The 19769-nt window shown below is 44.6% G+C and overlaps 3 protein-coding genes across 5 annotated transcripts in view; 1 reads left to right on the top strand and 2 right to left on the bottom strand.

Annotated features, from left to right (window-relative positions):
• LOC133546948 (zinc finger protein 567-like) overlaps positions 1-19769 on the bottom strand; it is a 334269-nt gene that overhangs the window by 79529 nt on the left and 234971 nt on the right. The window lies entirely within an intron of this gene.
• Positions 1-19769, top strand: part of LOC133546947 (gastrula zinc finger protein XlCGF57.1-like) — a 91853-nt gene that overhangs the window by 40400 nt on the left and 31684 nt on the right. Inside the window, exon 4 of one of the 3 annotated variants that reach the window (XM_061892799.1) lies at positions 5435-6804. The exons of the other annotated variants lie outside the window; for them this stretch is intronic. Within the exon in view, the coding sequence (XP_061748783.1) occupies positions 5435-5673 (239 nt within the window). The 3' untranslated portion in view covers positions 5674-6804. Of the gene's footprint in view, positions 1-5434; positions 6805-19769 lie in introns of those variants that run through there. 3 annotated transcript variants of the gene reach the window in all.
• LOC133546949 (zinc finger protein OZF-like) lies at positions 2341-18678 on the bottom strand. The gene is made up of 2 exons (XM_061892802.1): positions 18179-18678; positions 2341-3758 (listed from the first exon to the last, which is right to left on the bottom strand). Exons 1-2 carry the CDS (start codon positions 18363-18365, stop codon positions 2653-2655), a joined length of 1293 nt encoding a protein of 430 aa, XP_061748786.1. The 5' UTR covers positions 18366-18678; the 3' UTR covers positions 2341-2652.

The following is a 19769-nucleotide window of genomic DNA, read 5'->3' as shown; positions in this document are numbered from 1 at the left end:
GAAGTTAGGAGGACCTCCGCGCTGCCGACTTTAATGGTGGCCAGGGAGTCGTCAGAAGCCGTTACGCCGTCCGCCGCTGAGCCGCTGTCCTCACCGGTGTCTGAGCAGTCTTCCTCCATCTCTGGGCCGCCAACCGCACCGATGTTCGGGGTGAAGTCCTCCGTCGTGCCGCCGACCGCTGGATCGCAGGTGAGCTCGTGTGATGGTGAACAAGTAGGAGCTGGCGTAGGTGGACAGCTAATGTTTTTAGCATAGCTCCGACGAGGTCCCGCAGCTACGCTAGCTTCCTCGGCGTCGTTAGCAACAACATTGCTAGGCTTCGCCTTCGACTGTGGATGAGAGAGAGAGTCAATCTGATGTGCAAACAACATCATGAAACTTCAGTATACCACAAATACAACTTGCTTCCGACAAAAAAGTATACACAATTGCTGTCTTCCTCGCTGATGAAACATGATAGCAACATGCATCTGCTAGCTCAGGATCGCCCCCACTTCTCAGTGTGGTGAGTTGGAGTATCAATCAATCAATCAATGTTTACTTATATAGCCCTAAATCACTAGTGTCTCAAAGGGCTGCACAAACCACTACGACATCCTCGGTAGGCCCACATAAGGGCAAGGAAAACTCACACCCAGTGGGACATCGGTGACAATAATGACCCAGTGGGACGTCGGTGACAATAATGACTATGAGAACCTTGGAGAGGAGGAAAGCAATGGATGTCGAGCGGGTCTAACATGATACTGTGAAAGTTCAATCCATAATGGATCCAACACAGTCGCGAGAGTCCAGTCCAAAGCGGATCCAACACAGCAATACAGTGCTGAAATCTGTATTTTCAAGGCCTACTGAAAGCCACTACTACCCACCACACAGTCTGATAGTTTATATATCAATGATGAAATATTAACATTGCAACACATGCCAATACGGCCTTTTTAGTTTACTAAATTGCATTTTTAAATTTCCCGGGAGTTTCTTCTTGAAAATGTCACGGAATGATGACGTGTACACAAGACGTCACAGGTTTTTAGGAAGTATGAGCGCTGCACACACACACAGCTAAAAGTTGTCTGCTTTAACGGCATAATTACACAGTATTTTGGACATCTGTGATGCTGAATCTTTTGCGATTTGTTCAATTAATATTGGAGAAGTCAAAGTAGAAAGATAGAGGAGGGAAGCTTTAGCCTTTAGCCACACAAACACACAGTGATTCCTTGTTTGAAATTCCCGGAGGCGAAGCTTTCCTATGGATCAGAGCGGTCAAGCGAACATGGATCCCGACCAAATGTCAACCAGCAGTTTTGGGTGAGAAAATTGTGGTAAAAAGTCGCCACTTACCGGAGATCAGTTGAGCTTGTGCCATCCATACAGCTGCCGTCGACTTCCTTCAAACACTGGCCTCAAGACACCCGTGGACACACCCCTCTGACTATCAGGTAATATTAAACTCACTAAAACACTAGCAACACAATAGAAAGATAAGGGATTTCCCAGGTTTATCCTGATAAATGTGTCTAAAAACATCAGAATCCGTCCCAATGCAATCGCCTTTTTTTTAAAACTTGATTTATTTATTTTTTTTCTAGTCCGTCGCTATCAATATCCTCAAACACAAATCTTTCATCCTCGCTCAAATTAATGGGGACATTGTCGTTTTCTCGGTCCAAATAGCTGTTTTTATTGGAGGCTCCGATTAAAAACAATGTGAGGATTTGAGGAGCCATCACACGGGTGACGTCATCGTCTGCGACTTCCGGTAAAGGCAAGGCTTTTCTATTAGCGACCAAAAGTTGCGAACTTTATCGTGGATGTTCTCTACTAAATCCTTTCAGCAAAAATATGGCAATATCGCGAAATGATGAAGTATGACACATAGAATGGACCTGCTATCCCCGTTTAAATAAGAACATCTCATTTCAGTAGGCCTTTAGGTCTTATGATCAAGGAATAATGAGGTCACACTGATATTAGAACATTAATGCTAAGGTTTCATCCAGTAGTGGACCGGTTATGTCTGATGATGATGATGATGATGAAGATGTATCTGTGCAAGTGAACAATTGGATCCACAAGGGACAACAACCCTTTCCACAGACTACACACACATCATAAACATCGATCTTCAAAACCTTCAACAATATATTTGAAGAAGACTTTAGAGTTGAAAGTGAAGATGTGATAGTGAAATAAGTACAAATGCAGCAATAAAAACAAGCAACTCCACTCACGATGACTCTAAAGTTCAGTGATGTGTTGCTAACTTCAGACTTTTTCTTCTTTGTTGATGTTTTGCAGGAGTTAACATTCATGATGTAATAATGCTGCTCAGTCCACATTTTGTTAACAATTTTATTCATTCATTCTTTTAATTGGATAATAACATCAATAAAAATGCAATGGAAGAAAATGTGTGAACAAAAAACAACTGTAAATAATAAGAAAGAAGTTCTCTCTTTAACAATGAGAAAATAAAATAAAATAGTACATGATATTCAATAAATGCACACAACTTAAAAAGTAATTCCAGAACAACATAGAATAACAGTAGAAGATGAGAGGCACTACATACAACATAAAATATACATTCATATTAAACATGCTGTGTTTTAAAGTACATTTAGCACAATCACTGCTTAAGTGTTTTTAAATCCCTGCAGCTTCCATGACTGTTACACACTTGTGTTTACTGACCTTATTCTTAACCCTGAATGTTTTATCGCACACAGTGCAACTAAACGGTTTCTCTCCAGTGTGTGTTCTCATGTTTCTGGTCATGACAAGCTTTGTGGAGAAACTCTTCTTACAAACTGGGCAAGTAAAAGGTTTCTCTCCAGTATGTGTTCTCATGTGCGTGGACATGTTAAGCTTTCTGGAAAACCTCTTCTTACAAAGAGAGCAAGTAAAAGGTTTCTCTCCAGTGTGTGTTCTCATGTGTCTTTTCATTTGCTCATTTATGGAGAATCTTTTGGGACACACTGAGCATGGAAAAGGTTTCTCTCCAGTGTGTCTTCTCATGTGTGTGGTCATGTGTTGCTTTCTAGAGAAACTCTTCTTACAAACAGAGCAAGGAAAAGGTTTCTCTCCAGTGTGTGTTCTCATGTGTCTGGTCATGGCAGACTTAATGGAGAAACTCTTCTTACAAACAGAGCAAGTAAAATGTTTCTCTCCAGTGTGTGTTCTCATGTGTGTGGTCATGTGTTGCTTTGTGGAGAAACTTTTTTTACAAACAGAGCAAGTAAAAGGTTTCTCTCCAGTATGTATTCTCTTGTGTCTTATAAAATCAGTCTTCAGTCTAAATGATTTCCCACATTGAGAGCAGTCAAAGTGTTTGTTGTTAGTGTGATGTCTTGTATCACCTTTACAGTCATTTTTACTCTCCAAAGGTTTTTGGATGTGGTCACTGTGATCAGAAGAGTCTGACATCGTCTGGTCCATGTCTGACAGAGGAGCAAAGATGCTGTCTGGTTCTGACTTTATATCTTCACAATGCTCTCCATCAGCTTCTGTGATGTGTTGACTTACAAGCTCCGCCCCTCTGTTCTCCTCACTTTGATTGTGATGAAGCTGTAAGGACTGAGCTTCATCTTCATCATTATCCTCCACCAACATTTGAAGCTGCTTCCACAGTTCCTCCTCTTCTTCTTTAATGTGGGAGGGGGTCTGTAGCTCCTTCTGTCCCACACTGGAGCTCCACTCCTGCTGCTTGGAGGGAATCTCTTCATGACTCTCTGCTGACACCTGCTGGACGTCTGCAGAACATAAAACACAAATGAGGTGTTACTGTATTGAAGTTTGCAGTATTCAAACTATTCACATGTGAGCTAGGCCAAACAGACAGTGATGGGCAAGCGACCTGGAAAATGTAGTAAGCTAAGCTACAAGTTACTCTCCATTAAATGTAGCTAAACTATCCTCAGAGAATTGTAGCAAGCTACACTACATGCTACACTGCAAAAGTAGCTTGCCACATCAAAGCTACATTTAACAGCATTTCTATCTATTGGCCCACATGTATAATATCAGTGTTAATGTAACTGAGAGTGTACACATGGACCCAGTGAGAGAACTACATGTCTTCAACTCATCACTGAGCTTGTTCCACCACTTAACTCCTAAAACTGTGATCCATTTGCATTTTATATCCCTTCTTACTTTACCTATTTCAAAAATCAATACCCCCCGTAAATGATAGTTTTCTCCTCTTAATTGAAATAACCTAAGAATACAAGCTGGAAGACTGTTGCTGTAAACATTTCCACAAACTTCAACACAATATGTTAAATATGGAAAAATAAAAGAATAATATAACTGTGGAGAGGGGCGTGGCCTACGTGTTCCCTGCGGGCGGGGCGTGTGCAGGGGCCGGCCAGGAAGCAGCATACAGGTGAGCAGATACCTCAGCTGGAGCGAGTGATCCAATCACCTGTTCCCTTTATCAGCAGCGTTGGAAATCTTGAGGGGAAAGATGATGAGAGTGACGGAGAGAGAAAGACACACACGGCGAGATACAGTGAACAAACTAGAGAGCACTGGACTGATGCAGTTGCATGTACTGCCATCAATAAAAGTGTAAATCACTGAGACCGAGTGTGGTGATTCCAGCCAAACAACGGGGGATCTGGGACAGAGACCTTCCACAGTGGCGCCCAACTAAGGACGAATCCAGGAAAGATGTCGGCACCAAACCCCTTGGAAGCGCTTGGACAAGTGCTGGCGCAAGTATCAGCAGCAAGTCAGCAACAATCGCGACATGAAACGCATGGTAGAGGGGGAGGATCCTCAAACAATCCTGGACGTGTTCGTGGCGTCAAACAGGTGGCCGGAAGAAGAGTGGGGAGCCAAACTGCTGCCGCTCCTGGTGGGGGAGGCGCAGCGGGCGGTGTTGAGTCTCTCGGCATCTGCCCACCTGCAATACACCAACCTCTGTTAAGCCATCCTGGACCGGATCGGCAGCAGCTGACGCTGATTTAGAGTGATGACGCTGGAGCCAGAAGACCGAGCGTTCGTGTTCGCCTACCGGCTGAGGGACGCAGCGACCCGCTGGCTCCGGCCCAATGGACAGGATCCAGGTGTGCTGGAAAGCATCGTTTTGGAGCGGTTCCTGGACGCCATCCCGGCTAGGACATGAGCGTGGGTGAGATACCACAGCCCCCCGAGCGTAAAAGCAGCGGTGAGGTTGGCGGAGGAACACCTAGCAGTGCAGAGGGAGGCAACCCCGAGGACGGCCGCAGGATCCACCCCAGCACCCCGGCGTCAACTCGCCCCGCGATGGGGGGGTATGGAGCGGGCAAGATCACCCGGGCATAAAGACCAGGTTTTCCTGGTGGCCACACAAACACTTACACACACACACGCAGGCACGCACACACACACCACTAACGTTGGGACACGGGTTAACAATAAATCTGATGTGTGCATGTTCCAGGTTCCCAGTGCTGCGGCGAGAGGGCTTCCCTCGCAGAGGGCACCTCAACTTCCAGGGCTGGTGTGCTGGGGGTGCAGACAACCCGGTCACGTGCACAGGGATTGCTCCATGATGGAGGTGGGGCAGGCAATGCGGGTTGTCGAGCCGCCAGCACCCGCCCCCGATCCAGGAGAGACGTGCTACGTCCCGGTAAGAGTACAAGGGGGTACATATCGGGCGATGGTGGACTCGGGCTGTAAGCAGTCCCTGATCCACCAAAACCTGGTTCGACCCGATGGCTTAACATTTGGGGTATGACGAGACACTTAATCGAGTCATGGTCCAATTCTATTGGCCAGGCCTCCGGGCGGATGTGCGCCGGTGGTGCGCAGCCTGGCCAGACTGCCAGCTGGTGAATCCAGCGGCCACTCCACGGGCACCGTTACGCCCATTATCGCTCATAGAGGTTCCATTCAAGAGAATTGGCCCGAGTACACGGGGACATCGTTTTGTTTTAGTCCTGGTGGATTACGCATCGCGGTATCCCGAAGCAAAGCCTTTGCGCTCTATCTCCGCCAAAAGTGTCGCGCAAGCACTGTTTCAGGTCATCTCCCAAGATGGAATCCCAAAAGAGATTCTGACTGACCGGGGCACGTCCTTTATGTCACGCATTATATAAAAGAACTGTACGGATTATTGGGGATAAAAGCGATCCGCACCAGCGTGTACCTGCCACAAACGGATGGACTGGTGGGGAGATTGAATAAAACGCTGAAAACAATGAGCCGTAAATGTATGCACAAGAACAAACATAATTGGGTAAATGGTTGGATCCCCTCATGTTTGCGATGCAGGAGGTACCCCAGGCCTCACTTGGTTTTGCACCGTGTGAGTTATTGTACGGCCGGAGGCCTCGCGGAGTCTTGGACGTCATTAAAGAAAGCTGGGAGGAGGGTCCAAGCTCCAGCAAAAATTAGTTACAGTACGTCCTTGACATGCGAGCAAAACTCCACCAGGTGGGGCGCTTGTCACGTGAGAATTTTCTCCGTGCCCAAGAGCGTCAGCGGCGCAAGTATAACCGGGGAACCCAACTGCATAAATTCACACCGGGAGAGAAAGTGCTTGTATTGCACCGCTCGGCCTGAATCGGGCGGTGGAGGCATGTGGAGAGGGGCGTGGCCTACGCCTTCCCTGCGGGCGGGGCATGTGCAGGGATTGGCCACGAAGCAGCAGACAGGTGAGCGGATACCTCAGCTGGAGCGAGTTATCTAATCACCTGTTCCTTTATCAGCAGCGTTGGAGATCTTAAGGGGAAAGATGATGAAAGTGACGGAGAGAGAAAGACACACACGGCGAGATACAGTGAACAAACTGGAGAGCACTGGACTGATGCAGTTGCATGTACTGCCATCAATAAAAGTGTAAATCACTGAGACCGAGTGTGGTGATTCCAGCCAAGCAAAGGAGGATCTGGGACAGAGACCTTCCACAATAACATTCGCAGACATGTCTTATTCGGCATGTTTTACTTTATAAAGAGAAGCAATGGATTTGGATATTTTTCCCTTTACTGTATTTTTCGGATTATAAATCGCTCCGGAGAATAAGTCGCACCGGACGAAAATGCATAATTAGAGAAGGCATTGATTGATTGATTGATTGATACTTTTATTAGAAGATTGCACAGTACAGTACATATTCCCTACAATTGACCACTAAATGGTAACACCCCAATAAGTTTTTCAACTTGTTTAAGTCGGGGTCCACGTTAATCAATTCATGGCAAAAAAACACATATAAGCCGCACTAAAGTATAAGTTGTATTTTTGGGGGGAAATGTATTTAAATAAAATCCAACACCAAGAATAGAAATTAGATAGGCAATTTAAAATAAATAAAGAATAGTGAACAACAGACTGAATAAGTGTAGGTTATATGAGGCATAAATAACCAACTGAGAAGGTGCCTGCTGTGTTAACCTAACATATTATGCTAAGAGTCATTCAAATAACTATAACTTATAGATCATGCTATACATTTACCAAACTATCTGTCACTCCTAATCGCTAAATCTCATGAAATCTTCTTCCTCGGTGTCGCTTCTAAACAACTCTGCCAACTCGAAAGTAGACAATGTGCGGCTTCCTCTTCTATCGGTACGTCTAGGCACTTATGTGAATAAGATAAATAATATTTTTTGATATTTTACAGTAATGTGTGAATAAGTTTCACACATAAGTCCCTCCAGAGTATAAATCGCACCCCTGGCCAAACTATGAAAAAGAAATGTGATTTTTTAATCCGAAAAATACGGTATATATTCAACATAATTTATTATCAATTATTCTTCCCAATAATTTAGTTTCGTATACTCTATCAATTTCCAATTGATTTAGTTTTGCTTCACAATTTGTCCTTGCACCACTTAACACCACAAATTAAGTTTTCTTATCATTTAAATGATAACTTATAAATATCAAAACATTTTTTTAGCTGAATCAACTCAACTTCTATTAACCTCAACACTTCCTTCAAGTATTCTCCTGAACAATATACATGTGTATCATCTGCAAACATAATACATTTTAATCTATTAGATACTGAACAAATATCATTTAAATAACGAGCCTTGTGGAACCACACACACACACACACACACACACACACACTTGCATGTATAAATATATTATATATATACAAACCCCGTTTCCATTTGAGTTGGGGAATTGTGTTAGATGTAAATATAAACGGAATACAATGATTTGCACATTCTTTTCAAGCCATATTCAGTTGAATATGCTACAAAGACAACATATTTGATGTTCAAACTGATAAACATTTTTTTTTTTGCAAATAATCATTAACTTTAGAATTTGATGCCAGCAACACGTGACAAAGAAGTTGGGAAAGGTGGCAATAAATACTGATAAAGTTGAGGAATGCTCATCAAACACTTATTTGGAACATCCCACAGGTGTGCAGGCTAATTGGGAACAGGTGGGTGCCATGATTGGCTATAAAAGCAGCTTCCATGAAATGCTAAGTAATTCACAAACAAGGATGGGGCGAGGGTCACCACTTTTTAAGCAATTTGTCGAAAAGCTTTAGAACAACATTTCTCAACGAGCTATTGCAAGGAATTTAGGGATTTTACCATCTACGGTCCGTAAAATCATCAAAAGGTTCAGAGAACTTGGAGAAACAGTCCTGTCGCATGTGTTACATTTGTCCGATATTTAAATGTTTTTTAGTAAAATAAAGCCACACTTTCGACCGTCGACGCCCGATATCCATGCTTGACTGACTCGCTCGGCTACATAGGCTCGGCTATGCTAACACTTCCGGCGGTGGGCGCTTCTTCGTTGGTGTTCAGCGGCTTCTTCTTCCGGGTCGGCGGACATATCATTTGTTTCCGGTCGGCGGACTGGGTATCGAAACTAGGAATCGAAATTTAAACTTTTGAACAATTCCGGGAGAATCTGAAAGTTAGTCCCGGTTCCAATCGATACTCGATACCCAACCCTAGTCACGGGGGCAGCAGCCTAAGCAGGGAAGCCCAGACTTCCCTCTCCCCAGCCACTTCGTCCAGCTCTTCAAAGGGAATCCCGAGCCGTTCCCAGGCCAGCCGGGAGACATAGTATTCCCAACGTGTCCTGGGTCTTCCCCGTGGCCTCCTACCGGTTGGACGTGCCCTAAATCCTGACCAGATGCCCGAACCACCTCATCTGGCTCCTCTCCATGTGAAGAAGCAGCAGCTTTACTTTGAGTTCCTCCCGGATGACAGAGCTTCTCACCCTATCTCTAAGGGAGAGCCCCGCCACACGGCGGAGGAAACTCATTTCAGCCGCTTGTACCCGTGATCTTATCCTTTTGGTCATGAGCCAAAGCTCATGACCATAGGTGAGGATGCGAACGTAGATCGACCGGTAAATTGAGAGCTTTGCCTTCCGGCTCAGCTCCTTCCTCACCACAATGGATCGGTACAACGTCCGCATTACTGAAGACGCCTCACCGATCCGCCTGTCGATTTCACGATCCCCTCTTCCCTCACTCGTGAACAAGACTCCTAGGTACTTGAACTCCTCCACTTGGGGCAGGGTCTGCCCCCCAACCCGGAGATGGCATTTCACCCTTTTCCGGGCAAGAACCATGGACTCAGACTTGGAAGTGCTGATTCTCATTCCGGTCGCTTCACACTCGGCTGCGAACCGATCCAGTGAAAGCTGAAGATCCTGGCCAGATCAAACCATCAGGACCACATCATCTGCAAAAAGGAGAGACCTAATCCTGTGGCCACCAAACCGAAACCCCTCAACGCCTTGACTGCGCCTAGAAATTATTTCCATAAAAGTTATGAACAGAATTGCTGACAAAGGACAGCCTTGACGGAGTCCAACCCTCACTGGAAATGTGTTTGACTTACTGCCGGCAATGCAGACCATGTTCTGACACTGATCATACAGAGAGTGGACCGCCACAATAAGACAGTCCGATACCCCATACTCTTTGAGCACTCCCCACAGGACTTCCCGAAGGGACACGGTCGAATGCCTTCTCCAAGTCCACAAAGCACATGTAGACTGGTTGAGCAAACTCCCATGCACCCTCAAGGACCCTGCCGAGCGTATACAAAGCTGGTACACAGTTCCACGACCAGGATGAAAACCACAGTGTTCCTCCTGAATCCGAGGTTCGACTATCCGGCGTAGCCTCCTCTCCAGTACACCTGAATAAACCTTACCGGGAAGGCTGAGTAGTGTGATCCCACGTTAGTTGGAACACACCCTCCGGTCCCCCTTCTTAAAGAGAGGGACCACCACCCCGGTCTGCCAATCCAGAGGTACCGCCCCTGATCTGATCCGTACCATACACGGTGTTGACATTGCACTGCTTCCCCTTCCTGAGGCGGCTGAAGGTGGTCTAGAATCGCTTCAAAGCCGCCTGGAAGTCGTTTTCCATGGCTTCGTCTCCTATGTTTGAGTCTTTGCCTCCGCGACCGCTGAATAGGCACACCGCTTGGCCTGTCGGTACCTGTCCACTGCCTCCGGAGTCCTATGAGCCAAAATAACTCGATAGGTCTCCTTCTTCAGCTTGACGGCATCCCTCACTGCTGGTGTCCACCAACAGGTTCTGGGATTACCGCCGCGACAAGCACCAACTACCTTGTGGCCACAACTCCAATCAGCCGCCTCCGCAATAGAACATGTTCCACTCGGACTCAATGTCCAGCACCTCCGTCGTGACATGTTCAAATTTCTTCCGGAGGTGGGAATTGAAACTTTCTCTGACAGGAGACTGCCAGACGTTCCCAGCAGACCCTCACAATGCGTTTGGGCCTGCCAAGTCAGTCCGGCATCCTCCCCCACCATCGCAGCCAACTCCCCACCAGGTGGTGATCGGTAGAAAGCTCCGCCCCTCTCTTCACCCGAGTGTCCAAAACATAAGGCCGCAAATCCGATGACACAACTACAAAGTCGACCATGGAACTGCGGCCTAGGGTGTCCTGGTGCCAAGTGCACATATGGACACCCCTTATGTTTGAACATGGTGTTTTTTATGGACAAACTGTGACGAGCACAAAAGTCCAATAACAAAACACCACTCGGGTTCAGATCCGGGCGGCCATTCTTCCCAATCATGCCTCTCCAGGTTTCACTGTTGTTGCCAACATGAGCGTTGAAGTCCCCCAGTAGGACAAGGGAATCACCCGGGGGAGCACTCTCCAGTACTCCCTCGAGTGTACCCAAAAAGGGTGGGTACTCTGAACTGCTGTTTGGTGCGTAAGCACAAACAACAGTCAGGACCCTTCCCCCCCACCCGAAAGCGGAGGAAGGCTACCCTTTCGGCCACTGGGTTGAACTCCAACGTGCAGGCTTTGAGCCGGGGGGCAACAAGAATTGCCACCCCAGCCCGTCGCCTCTCACTGCCGGCAACGCCAGAGTGGAAGAGAGTCCATCCCCTCTCGAGAAAAGTGGTTCCAGAGCCCTTGCTGTGCGTCGAAGTGAGTCCGACTATATCCAGCCGGAACTTCTCCACTTCACGCACTAGCTCAGGCTCCTTCCCCCCAGTGAGGTGACGTTCCACGTCACAAGAGCTAGCTTCTGTAGCCGAGGATCGGACCGCCAAGTGCCCTGCCTTCGGCTGCCGCCCAGCTCACATCGCACTCGACCTCTATAGCCCCTGCTATGGGTGGTGAGCCCATTGGAGGGGTGACCCACATTGCCTCTTTGGGCTGTGCCCGGTCGGGGCCCATGGGAACAGGCCCGGCCACCAGGCGCTCGCCATCGTGCCCCACCTCCGGGCCTGGCTCCAGAGCGGGGCCCCGGTGACCCGAGTCTGGGCGAGGGAAATCTGGGTCCATGATTTTTCTTCTTCACAGAGGTCTTCGAGCTGCTCTTTGTCTGATCTCTCAACTAGGACCTGCTTGCCTTGAGAGACCCTACCAGGGGGCATAAAGCCCCCGGACAACATAGCTCCTAGGATCTTTTGGACACTCAAACTCCTCTACCACGATAAGGTGGCAGCTCAGAGAGGAGGTCATACCAAAGACTATAAAAAATTAGAATATATATATTTTTTTTATTGTCATACCAAAGACTATAAAAAAATGTGACCCATTACCTCCCTTCTTGGCGCTCAGCATCAAAGGTTGTAATTGGGGGTTATATCACCATAAATGATTCGTGGGCGCGGCACCGCTGCTGCCCACCTCCACCTCACTTCCCAGGGGGTCAAGGGGATGGGTCAAATGCAGAGAACACATTTCAACACACCTAGTGTGTGTGTGACAATCATTGCTACTTTAACTTAAACTTAAACTTTTTTTAATGGATCGCCAGGAGGACGGTTGATAAAATATGGCCGTGACTCGTCGTGAGAAAAGTGTGTTCACTTCAAAATGACACCTTGTGAGTGAATTTGAAAATAAAACATTGTTATGAAACAAACTTTTGTGTGGTGTTGCTTCCTTATTTGTCATCATTTAGCGCTGATTTTAACGTGTAGTGGCAGCAGCTGAACTGAATGTCACACCGTGTCATAATTAAATTGGTCAGCCCGAACAACAGATAGCAGTATCATTAAGAAATAATAATAATGGGTTAGATTTATTTTGCACTTTTCTATATACTAGACCAGGGGTCGGCAACCCGCGGCTCCGGAGCCGCATGCAGCTCTTTGGCCACTCTGATGAGGCTCAGCTGCACATGGCTCAGCTGCATAATCACCGACCCCCTCCCCCCCGTCATTGTTTTGGGGGGTTTCCGGATTTTGGTGCCTCTCCCGGGGCTATCATTCTCGGACTTTCACTCGGACTACAATAGTGAGGGCGTGCCATGACAGCTTTACTTTTAACGTCCTCTACAATATGTCATCACCCGCCTTTACACCATGTTATCTGCGTGCCGGCCAGACGCATGCATCTCGCTGCTCCCATCGTCACACGTACGAGATTGCAAGGGATATAGTCAACAGTCATACAGGTTACACTGAAGGTTGTGATATAAACAACTTTAATACTCTTACTAATATGCGCCACACTGTGAACCCACACCAAACAAGAATGAAAAACACATTTCGGGAGAACATCCTCACAGTAACACAACATAAACGCAACATAACAATTACCCAGAAACTTTTGCATCCATGACTCTTTCAGGCTATATTATACACGTCCGCGCCCCCAACTCCGCCCACCTCAACAGACGCATGGAGGGGGGGGGGGGCGGGGTTTGGTGCTAGCGGGGTGTAAAATATAGCCTGAAAGAGTCATGGAAGATTGGGATTCTGGGTATTTGTTATGTTGCGTTTATGTTGCCACAATAGAGTTTATGCCAATTTATTGTGGCATGTTTTGTAGGGTAAAATAATCCCACACAGCTGACATTTTTACCGTAACTTTTAATTCACACGGTTAGAACACAGACCTGTGAAGTTTTGAAGGTGTTCTGGAATATGCAGAACGGAGTTTAGGGAGCAGCAGAAGAGTGGAATGTATTATTTAAATCGGTGCGTTGGAAAACGTGGACCAGAGTTTTTTTAAAAACTGGATCTGGATCGGCATTTTCCCATGCCTTGCCGATATGCATTTTTTGGCAAATACTGGCGGCTGATCCGATCCAAATATTGGATCGGGACAACCCTAATGTGTACACAGCATTACCCTTCTCGCTTAGCTTCTACTCAAACAATTAGCCAGTCACTGTGGATTTCAGTTCAACAACTGAGGCGGCATAGCTCAGTTGGTAGAGCGACCGTGCCAGCAACTTGGGGGTTGCAGGTTCGATTCCCGCTTCCCCCATCCTAGTCACTGCCGTTGTGTCCTTGGGCAAGACACTTTACCCACCTGCTCCCAGTGCCACCCACACTGGTTTAAATGTAACTTAGATATTGGGTTTCGCTATGTAAAGCATGTTGAGTCAATAGAGAAAAGCGCTATATAAATATAATTCACTTCACTTCACAACTGAAAATACTTCAATAAAGTTATGTTTCCAATGCTCATCGTTGTGCTCATTCATGTCGATGGTGTCATGGTCCACGTCTTGGACCATGTCATACTCTGGTTTTGTTTCTGTTTTGTTATCATCCTGTGTTGTATTTGGCTCTCTTAGGTCCCGGTGGCACTTCCTGGTTTGTTTCTGTTGTCCTAGCAACGCATTTGTGTCACCTGCTTCCCGTGTGATCACGCACACCTGCCCCTGATTTATCTCCTTATTTAAGACCGCTTTTGTTGGACATTGGCTCTCGGACTGTAGTTTGCTATACGCAACAGATGAAGTCGCATTCCCGCATGTTGAGAAAATACTTTTGTTATTAGATTAGCGTCCATGCTATTTTGTTTGTCTGCTTGTCCCTAGTTTACATACCAGTGCTTTTTGTTCATTCTAGCTCCCACGCTAGTTCTGTTGGTTTTTGTTAGTGCCTTTGTGCCAGTGTCTTTGGTTCACGCTGTGTTCCATCCTCCGCTGCACACACGAGAGAACAACTCTTCACCACGATGCCAGCGAAACGTCACAGATGGGGTTTTAACTTTAAGGGGACCGCGTGCGGTAAAGAAATATAGTCCGTTGGCGAGCATGAAAAAATACTATGAATGTCTTTCTTCGTTGCTCAAACGACGCCTGCGCATACATGCTGCTTCTGGTGAGTCAAAATGCAGGGAAAGGGAACACAAAAATGCCACAAAAGAAAAAGATCAAATCTGTTATTGCTGCTCAGCAGAAATCTGCAGTTCATATTTTGTGCTTCCAATCAACGTTCTCTCTAATCCTGTGCAATTGCGCACTGCTAATGTGTCCTCTGCACACGGCAAATCTATGCCACTCCAAAATCTAACTAAAAAATAAGCGCATACCAATTTTCAATGTAACTGACGGCCACAACAGAGAAAAACGTTTTCATCATCACCGTTCAATTATTGGAACGTCTGTCGAAACGCTCGAAGGAGGACATGAATTCCGGCGATCCCTTTATTGAGCAAAATTTTTGTCGGCCACAAACACGTGACCAAAACATTGGTAAAAAAGTTCCTATCTAGCAAAATTGGACATTTTCTGCCGCACAAACCAGACCAAAACCAAGTTTGTCATTTCAATAGCAGCCGCTCGCACTTTCCCACGTGCACCAACACATGCACTAATGGCACTTAGCCAGTCATGCCTTTACAGACACACAAAAAGCTATAACAATCAAATGTGTGCTTATTCTAGTGTCATTTATTAAGAATCCTAATTTATAAATATTAATCAAGAAATGCTGTTATTTTAAAGAAATACTTATACAAATATAAGATGAGATGCTACCTCAGTAGAAGCATTTAAGTCTCACCTTAAAACTCATCTGTATACTCTAGCCTTTAAATAGACCTCCTTTTTAGACCAGTTGATCTGCCGCTTCTTTTCTTTCTCCTATGTCCCCCCCCCTCCCTTGTGGAGGGGGTCCGGTCCGATGACCATGGATGAAGTACTGGCTGTCCAGAGTCGAGACCCAGGATGGACCGCTCGTCGGGACCCAGGATGGACCGCTCGCCTGTATCGGTTGGGGACACCTCTACGCTGCTGATCCGCCTCCGCTTGAGATGGTCTCCTGTGGACGGGACTCTCGCTGCTGTCTTGGATCCGCTTTGAACTGAACTCTTGCGGCTGTGTTGGAGCCACTATGGATTGAACTTTCACAGCATCATGTTAGACCCGCTCGACATCCATTGCTTTCGGTCCCCTAGAGGGGGGGGGGGGTTGCCCACATCTGAGGTCCTCTCCAAGGTTTCTCATAGTCAGCATTGTCACTGGCGTCCCACTGGATGTGAATTCTCCCTGCCCACTGGGTGTGAGTTTTCCTTGCCCTTTTGTGGGTTCTTCCGAGGATGTTGTAGTCGTAATGATTTGTGCAGTCCTTTGAGACATTTGTGATTTGGGGCTATATAAATAAACATTGATTGATTGATTGATTGATATATATTATACAATCACAAAGTTACAGGAATGTACAGTACACATGATCCCATGCTTACATCTCATTGTGCAACATGTGAATGTTTTAGCGGGAACTAAATGTCATACCTGAAAGGGTACAATTTGTTTCCAAAGCAGGACCCCTACCCAGACATACAATACTAGTACACAGCTCATGAAAAAACTATATTTTTTGTTACTGTCATTGTAAGTGGTCTAAAACACTATTAGTAGAAAACAATCTCATGGAAATTAATGCTGTCATTTGATTATGATAATAAGAAATGTCACTTATTCAGGCAGGTTAGAAATAAGTTCATAATTTTAAAAGAGACTCAACTGTTTGCAAATTGTGCTCTTACATTTTTCCAACAAAAAAATTAAGACCACCAAAGGACATGTTTTGTTACCATTAGTGGTTTAACAGAACATTTTAGTGTCTATATTCCCCACAATTTATAATTATATTGAATCTATATTCAATGATAGCTAGCGTTAGATCAGGGGTCTGCAACCTGCGGCTCTGGAGCCACATGAGGTTCTTTCATGCCTCCCTGGCTCCCTTTGGCTTTGAAACCGAATGTCAACAAATAATGGTTACTTGATCTATTATATTTCATTTTATTTAGTTAGTTCATTTGAATTTTACAATTGTAATTTTGGAGAGTTTCTGGGATCTTGTCATAGGGAAATAAAACCCATGTGAATATATTGTGGATGTAAATGTATGTCACAGCCCTTATGCGACATCTCTTGCTGCCATGCAATTGTATTGTTTTTAGCGGTCAACCCCTAGCAATGACGGATCAAAAAGACAAACATTTTATTTACTTACATTTTTATTAATTTGCTGTTTTTATTGATGACCAGGTAGTTGTTTTCAATTTTTAGTCAAATAAATATGCTGTAGTTGTATGCTTTCAGAATGTTGGAATGAGTTGATTTTTATTTTTGTATTCATTAATAAGGGAAGGAACAGTGTATTTTGTTTCTAATGTTCAAAATAATTTGATGATTTGCTTTGTTATACCCAGAAATAAATCAAATACATGTTTGATGTCATTAGTGTAACACAACTATAAGTGGTGTTATCGTCATTTTAGGAATCTAACAAGAGTTTGTGGCTCTAGGTGGGTTTTATTTGGGGGAAACAGGCTAAAATGGCTCTTTGTATGCTGAAGGTTGCCGACCCCTGCGTTAGGTCAACACACAAAGCTAATGTGCGTGTACATGTTACGTATGTGTGGAGTTGCATCATTTTGTGCTAAAAGCCATATTCTGCTTTCATGAATAAATGTTTGCCTTTTAGACCTTGTGTTAACATTATCTGATTTTTTACCTAATTTAAACAAATCACCGTTCCTAAACCTATCAGCGTCACTTCTCATTCTGGCATGTGTATGCGTGGCATTATGATCAGTAATGGACATGCATGTGCTGTCATTCATGTTATGTTACTGATACATGCTAGTGGACTATACTTTTATAGTATTACTTGGCTATAAAAAGCTGAATGAGGTCTTATTAGTATGAGTGCACATGTGTGTTACTGTATATTGTTGTTTGAGTGCTAATATTATAATTGTTATATAGAACACTTCGTATTACTTTTAAATTTTTACTGTGCCACCAAATGTTTATAGTATTAAATGAAAACATTTGCTAGCAAAAAAGCAAGGCGTACATCCCATATCATTGAATGTATATTCTATCAGGACAACAACAACATGACTGCAAAGTGTTAGTTGCTTCTCTCGGACTGTTTCTGTGTACGTGCACACGCTCCCAGTGTGTGTACGAGACAGCAGTAAGTGACAAGCATGAACGCCAAACTAATTCCTAACCAGTTTTATTCAATTTAATTATCCATCCATTTTGTACCACTTGTCCCCTTCGGGGTCGCTGGAACCTATCTCAGTTAGTAATTGTGGAAAAAAATGGACATTTAAAAATATGTATATGTTCTGTTAAACCACTAATAGTAACATAAGCAAGCTGGTGACGATCGAGTTATATTTTTTTGTAAGAATAAAACTAACTTTAAGCAATTTGCAAACGGACACTTTAATTTTAGCTGTTGTATTGATTTGCTGACTACCTCTGTAACAAAACCTAGGAATGTTTTCTGTTGATTATCCATGTTCTTCTTTAGTTACAATACTCTGTTCCATGAATCTTCTTTCATCTGCATGCCAGATTGTTTACTTTCACTTGACAAGGCTACTCCATTCACTTCAATCATACCAAATGTCCATTTCTTGTTAACAATCAAATATAAAGTTAGTAAACATTTGAGAGTAAGAAGCAAACAAACCTGTTCTGTGTAACACAACTTGATGTTTCTTGAAAACAGCGTCCAGTAGTTGATAGTTTTCCTCCTTTGTTCTAGAAAGTTCCGCCTCGTATTCTGCTATCGTTCTTTCCAACACTACAAATATTTCTTCAACGGCAGCAGTTAGTCGCTGATCCACCAACGCTCTCAACATTTGTAATGTAGACATTTTCACACAATCACAACACTTTACTCTCACACTTGATCTCTACTTAGCGATGTGTTGATAACTTCTGTGTCTTCTGTTAGCAGCTAACAAGCTAAGCTAACTAGCCAGCTAAGCTAACTAACAAGCAAAGATAGCACGAGAAGCGGCACAGTGCTTCTAGCGCATCGAGACCACTTTATCCTTAACTAAAGAATCAAATATGTATGTTATACGACGTAAATATTTCAAACTGTAGAACAAATAATAAGACTGACTTATTAGCGTCCTGCTCGCGGCTTTCTGTGTCGATGTGCTTTCACGACAGTTAGCACACTTGACGTTACAAGGCAGTCCTGCTCTGTTCTGCTGCCTTCCATTTACGCCAGAAGCTGGGAATGACGTCACAGCCGAGTGGAGGAGGAGAAAACACAGAGGCTATTTTCACATGAATGTATCTTCAAGACACTTGACAAATTTGGCTTCGGCAATTTTTTTCTGCAAAACAATGAAGACTTTGTCCTGCAATGGTAATAGCTCCATAACGCTCAACTCTGCTAAATAGCATTCTATTTTAGTTACATTATTTTACAACACCCTGGCGCTGATTTGTACTGTTTTTGTACTTATTTTGATTATTATTATGTATCGATTGTTTGTAAATGTTGCAGTTTTATAAATAAAGGTTTATAAAAAAAATAAACAAAGGAAGGCAGCAGAACAGAGCAGTACTGCCGATTCTTGGTCCGCGGTCGCTGGAGACGAAGCGGTCGGTGGAAGCTTCCGGAAGGAGAGACGCGGAACTACCAAACATTTGGAGTGAATTTGGCGGCGGCGAGAGTGTCTAAATCTGTTTTGGCGGTTGAGCATAAGCTGTTTTGTGACTGGATGGAGATGGAAGGGGATAGTGACGGGATGTATGAGGATAGTATGGAAATGGATAGGACTTGAGGGGAGAGAGGAAAGAAGGGGAGAGGAGGGAGTGAAGGAAAGTCGAGTGCTAAAAGAGTGCATGAAGACCATGAAGAGGTTGATAAGAGGAAAAGGGTTATGGTGGATGAATATAAGATCATTTATACATTTAAATCAAACCAAGATATGAATGACATTAGTTTGATGACACTGGTTGAGGGATTAAAGAAGGACATTGGAGAGGTGGAGTTAGCGAAGGTGCTCAGGGACGGACGGCTGTTGATTAAATACAAAAATGGAGAGCAAAAGAACAAAGCAATGCGATTGCAAAAACTGTACAACAAAATAATAAAGGAAAAAATCGAAGTGGGAGAACGAAAGGGGGCAAGAGGAGTCGTGACAGGAATCCCAAGAGGAGAACATTTAGATGATCTGAAAAGAGAAATAAAATGAGGAACTGTCACTACGATGAAAAGAATGATGGCATTTAGGAACGGTGAAAAGACGGAGAGCGAA

The sequence above is a fragment of the Nerophis ophidion genome, unplaced genomic scaffold (genome assembly GCF_033978795.1).
Source record: "Nerophis ophidion isolate RoL-2023_Sa unplaced genomic scaffold, RoL_Noph_v1.0 HiC_scaffold_52, whole genome shotgun sequence".
In the NCBI taxonomy this organism is placed as follows: Eukaryota; Metazoa; Chordata; class Actinopteri; order Syngnathiformes; family Syngnathidae; genus Nerophis; species Nerophis ophidion.
This window is presented reverse-complemented; position numbering and strand designations above follow the sequence as displayed.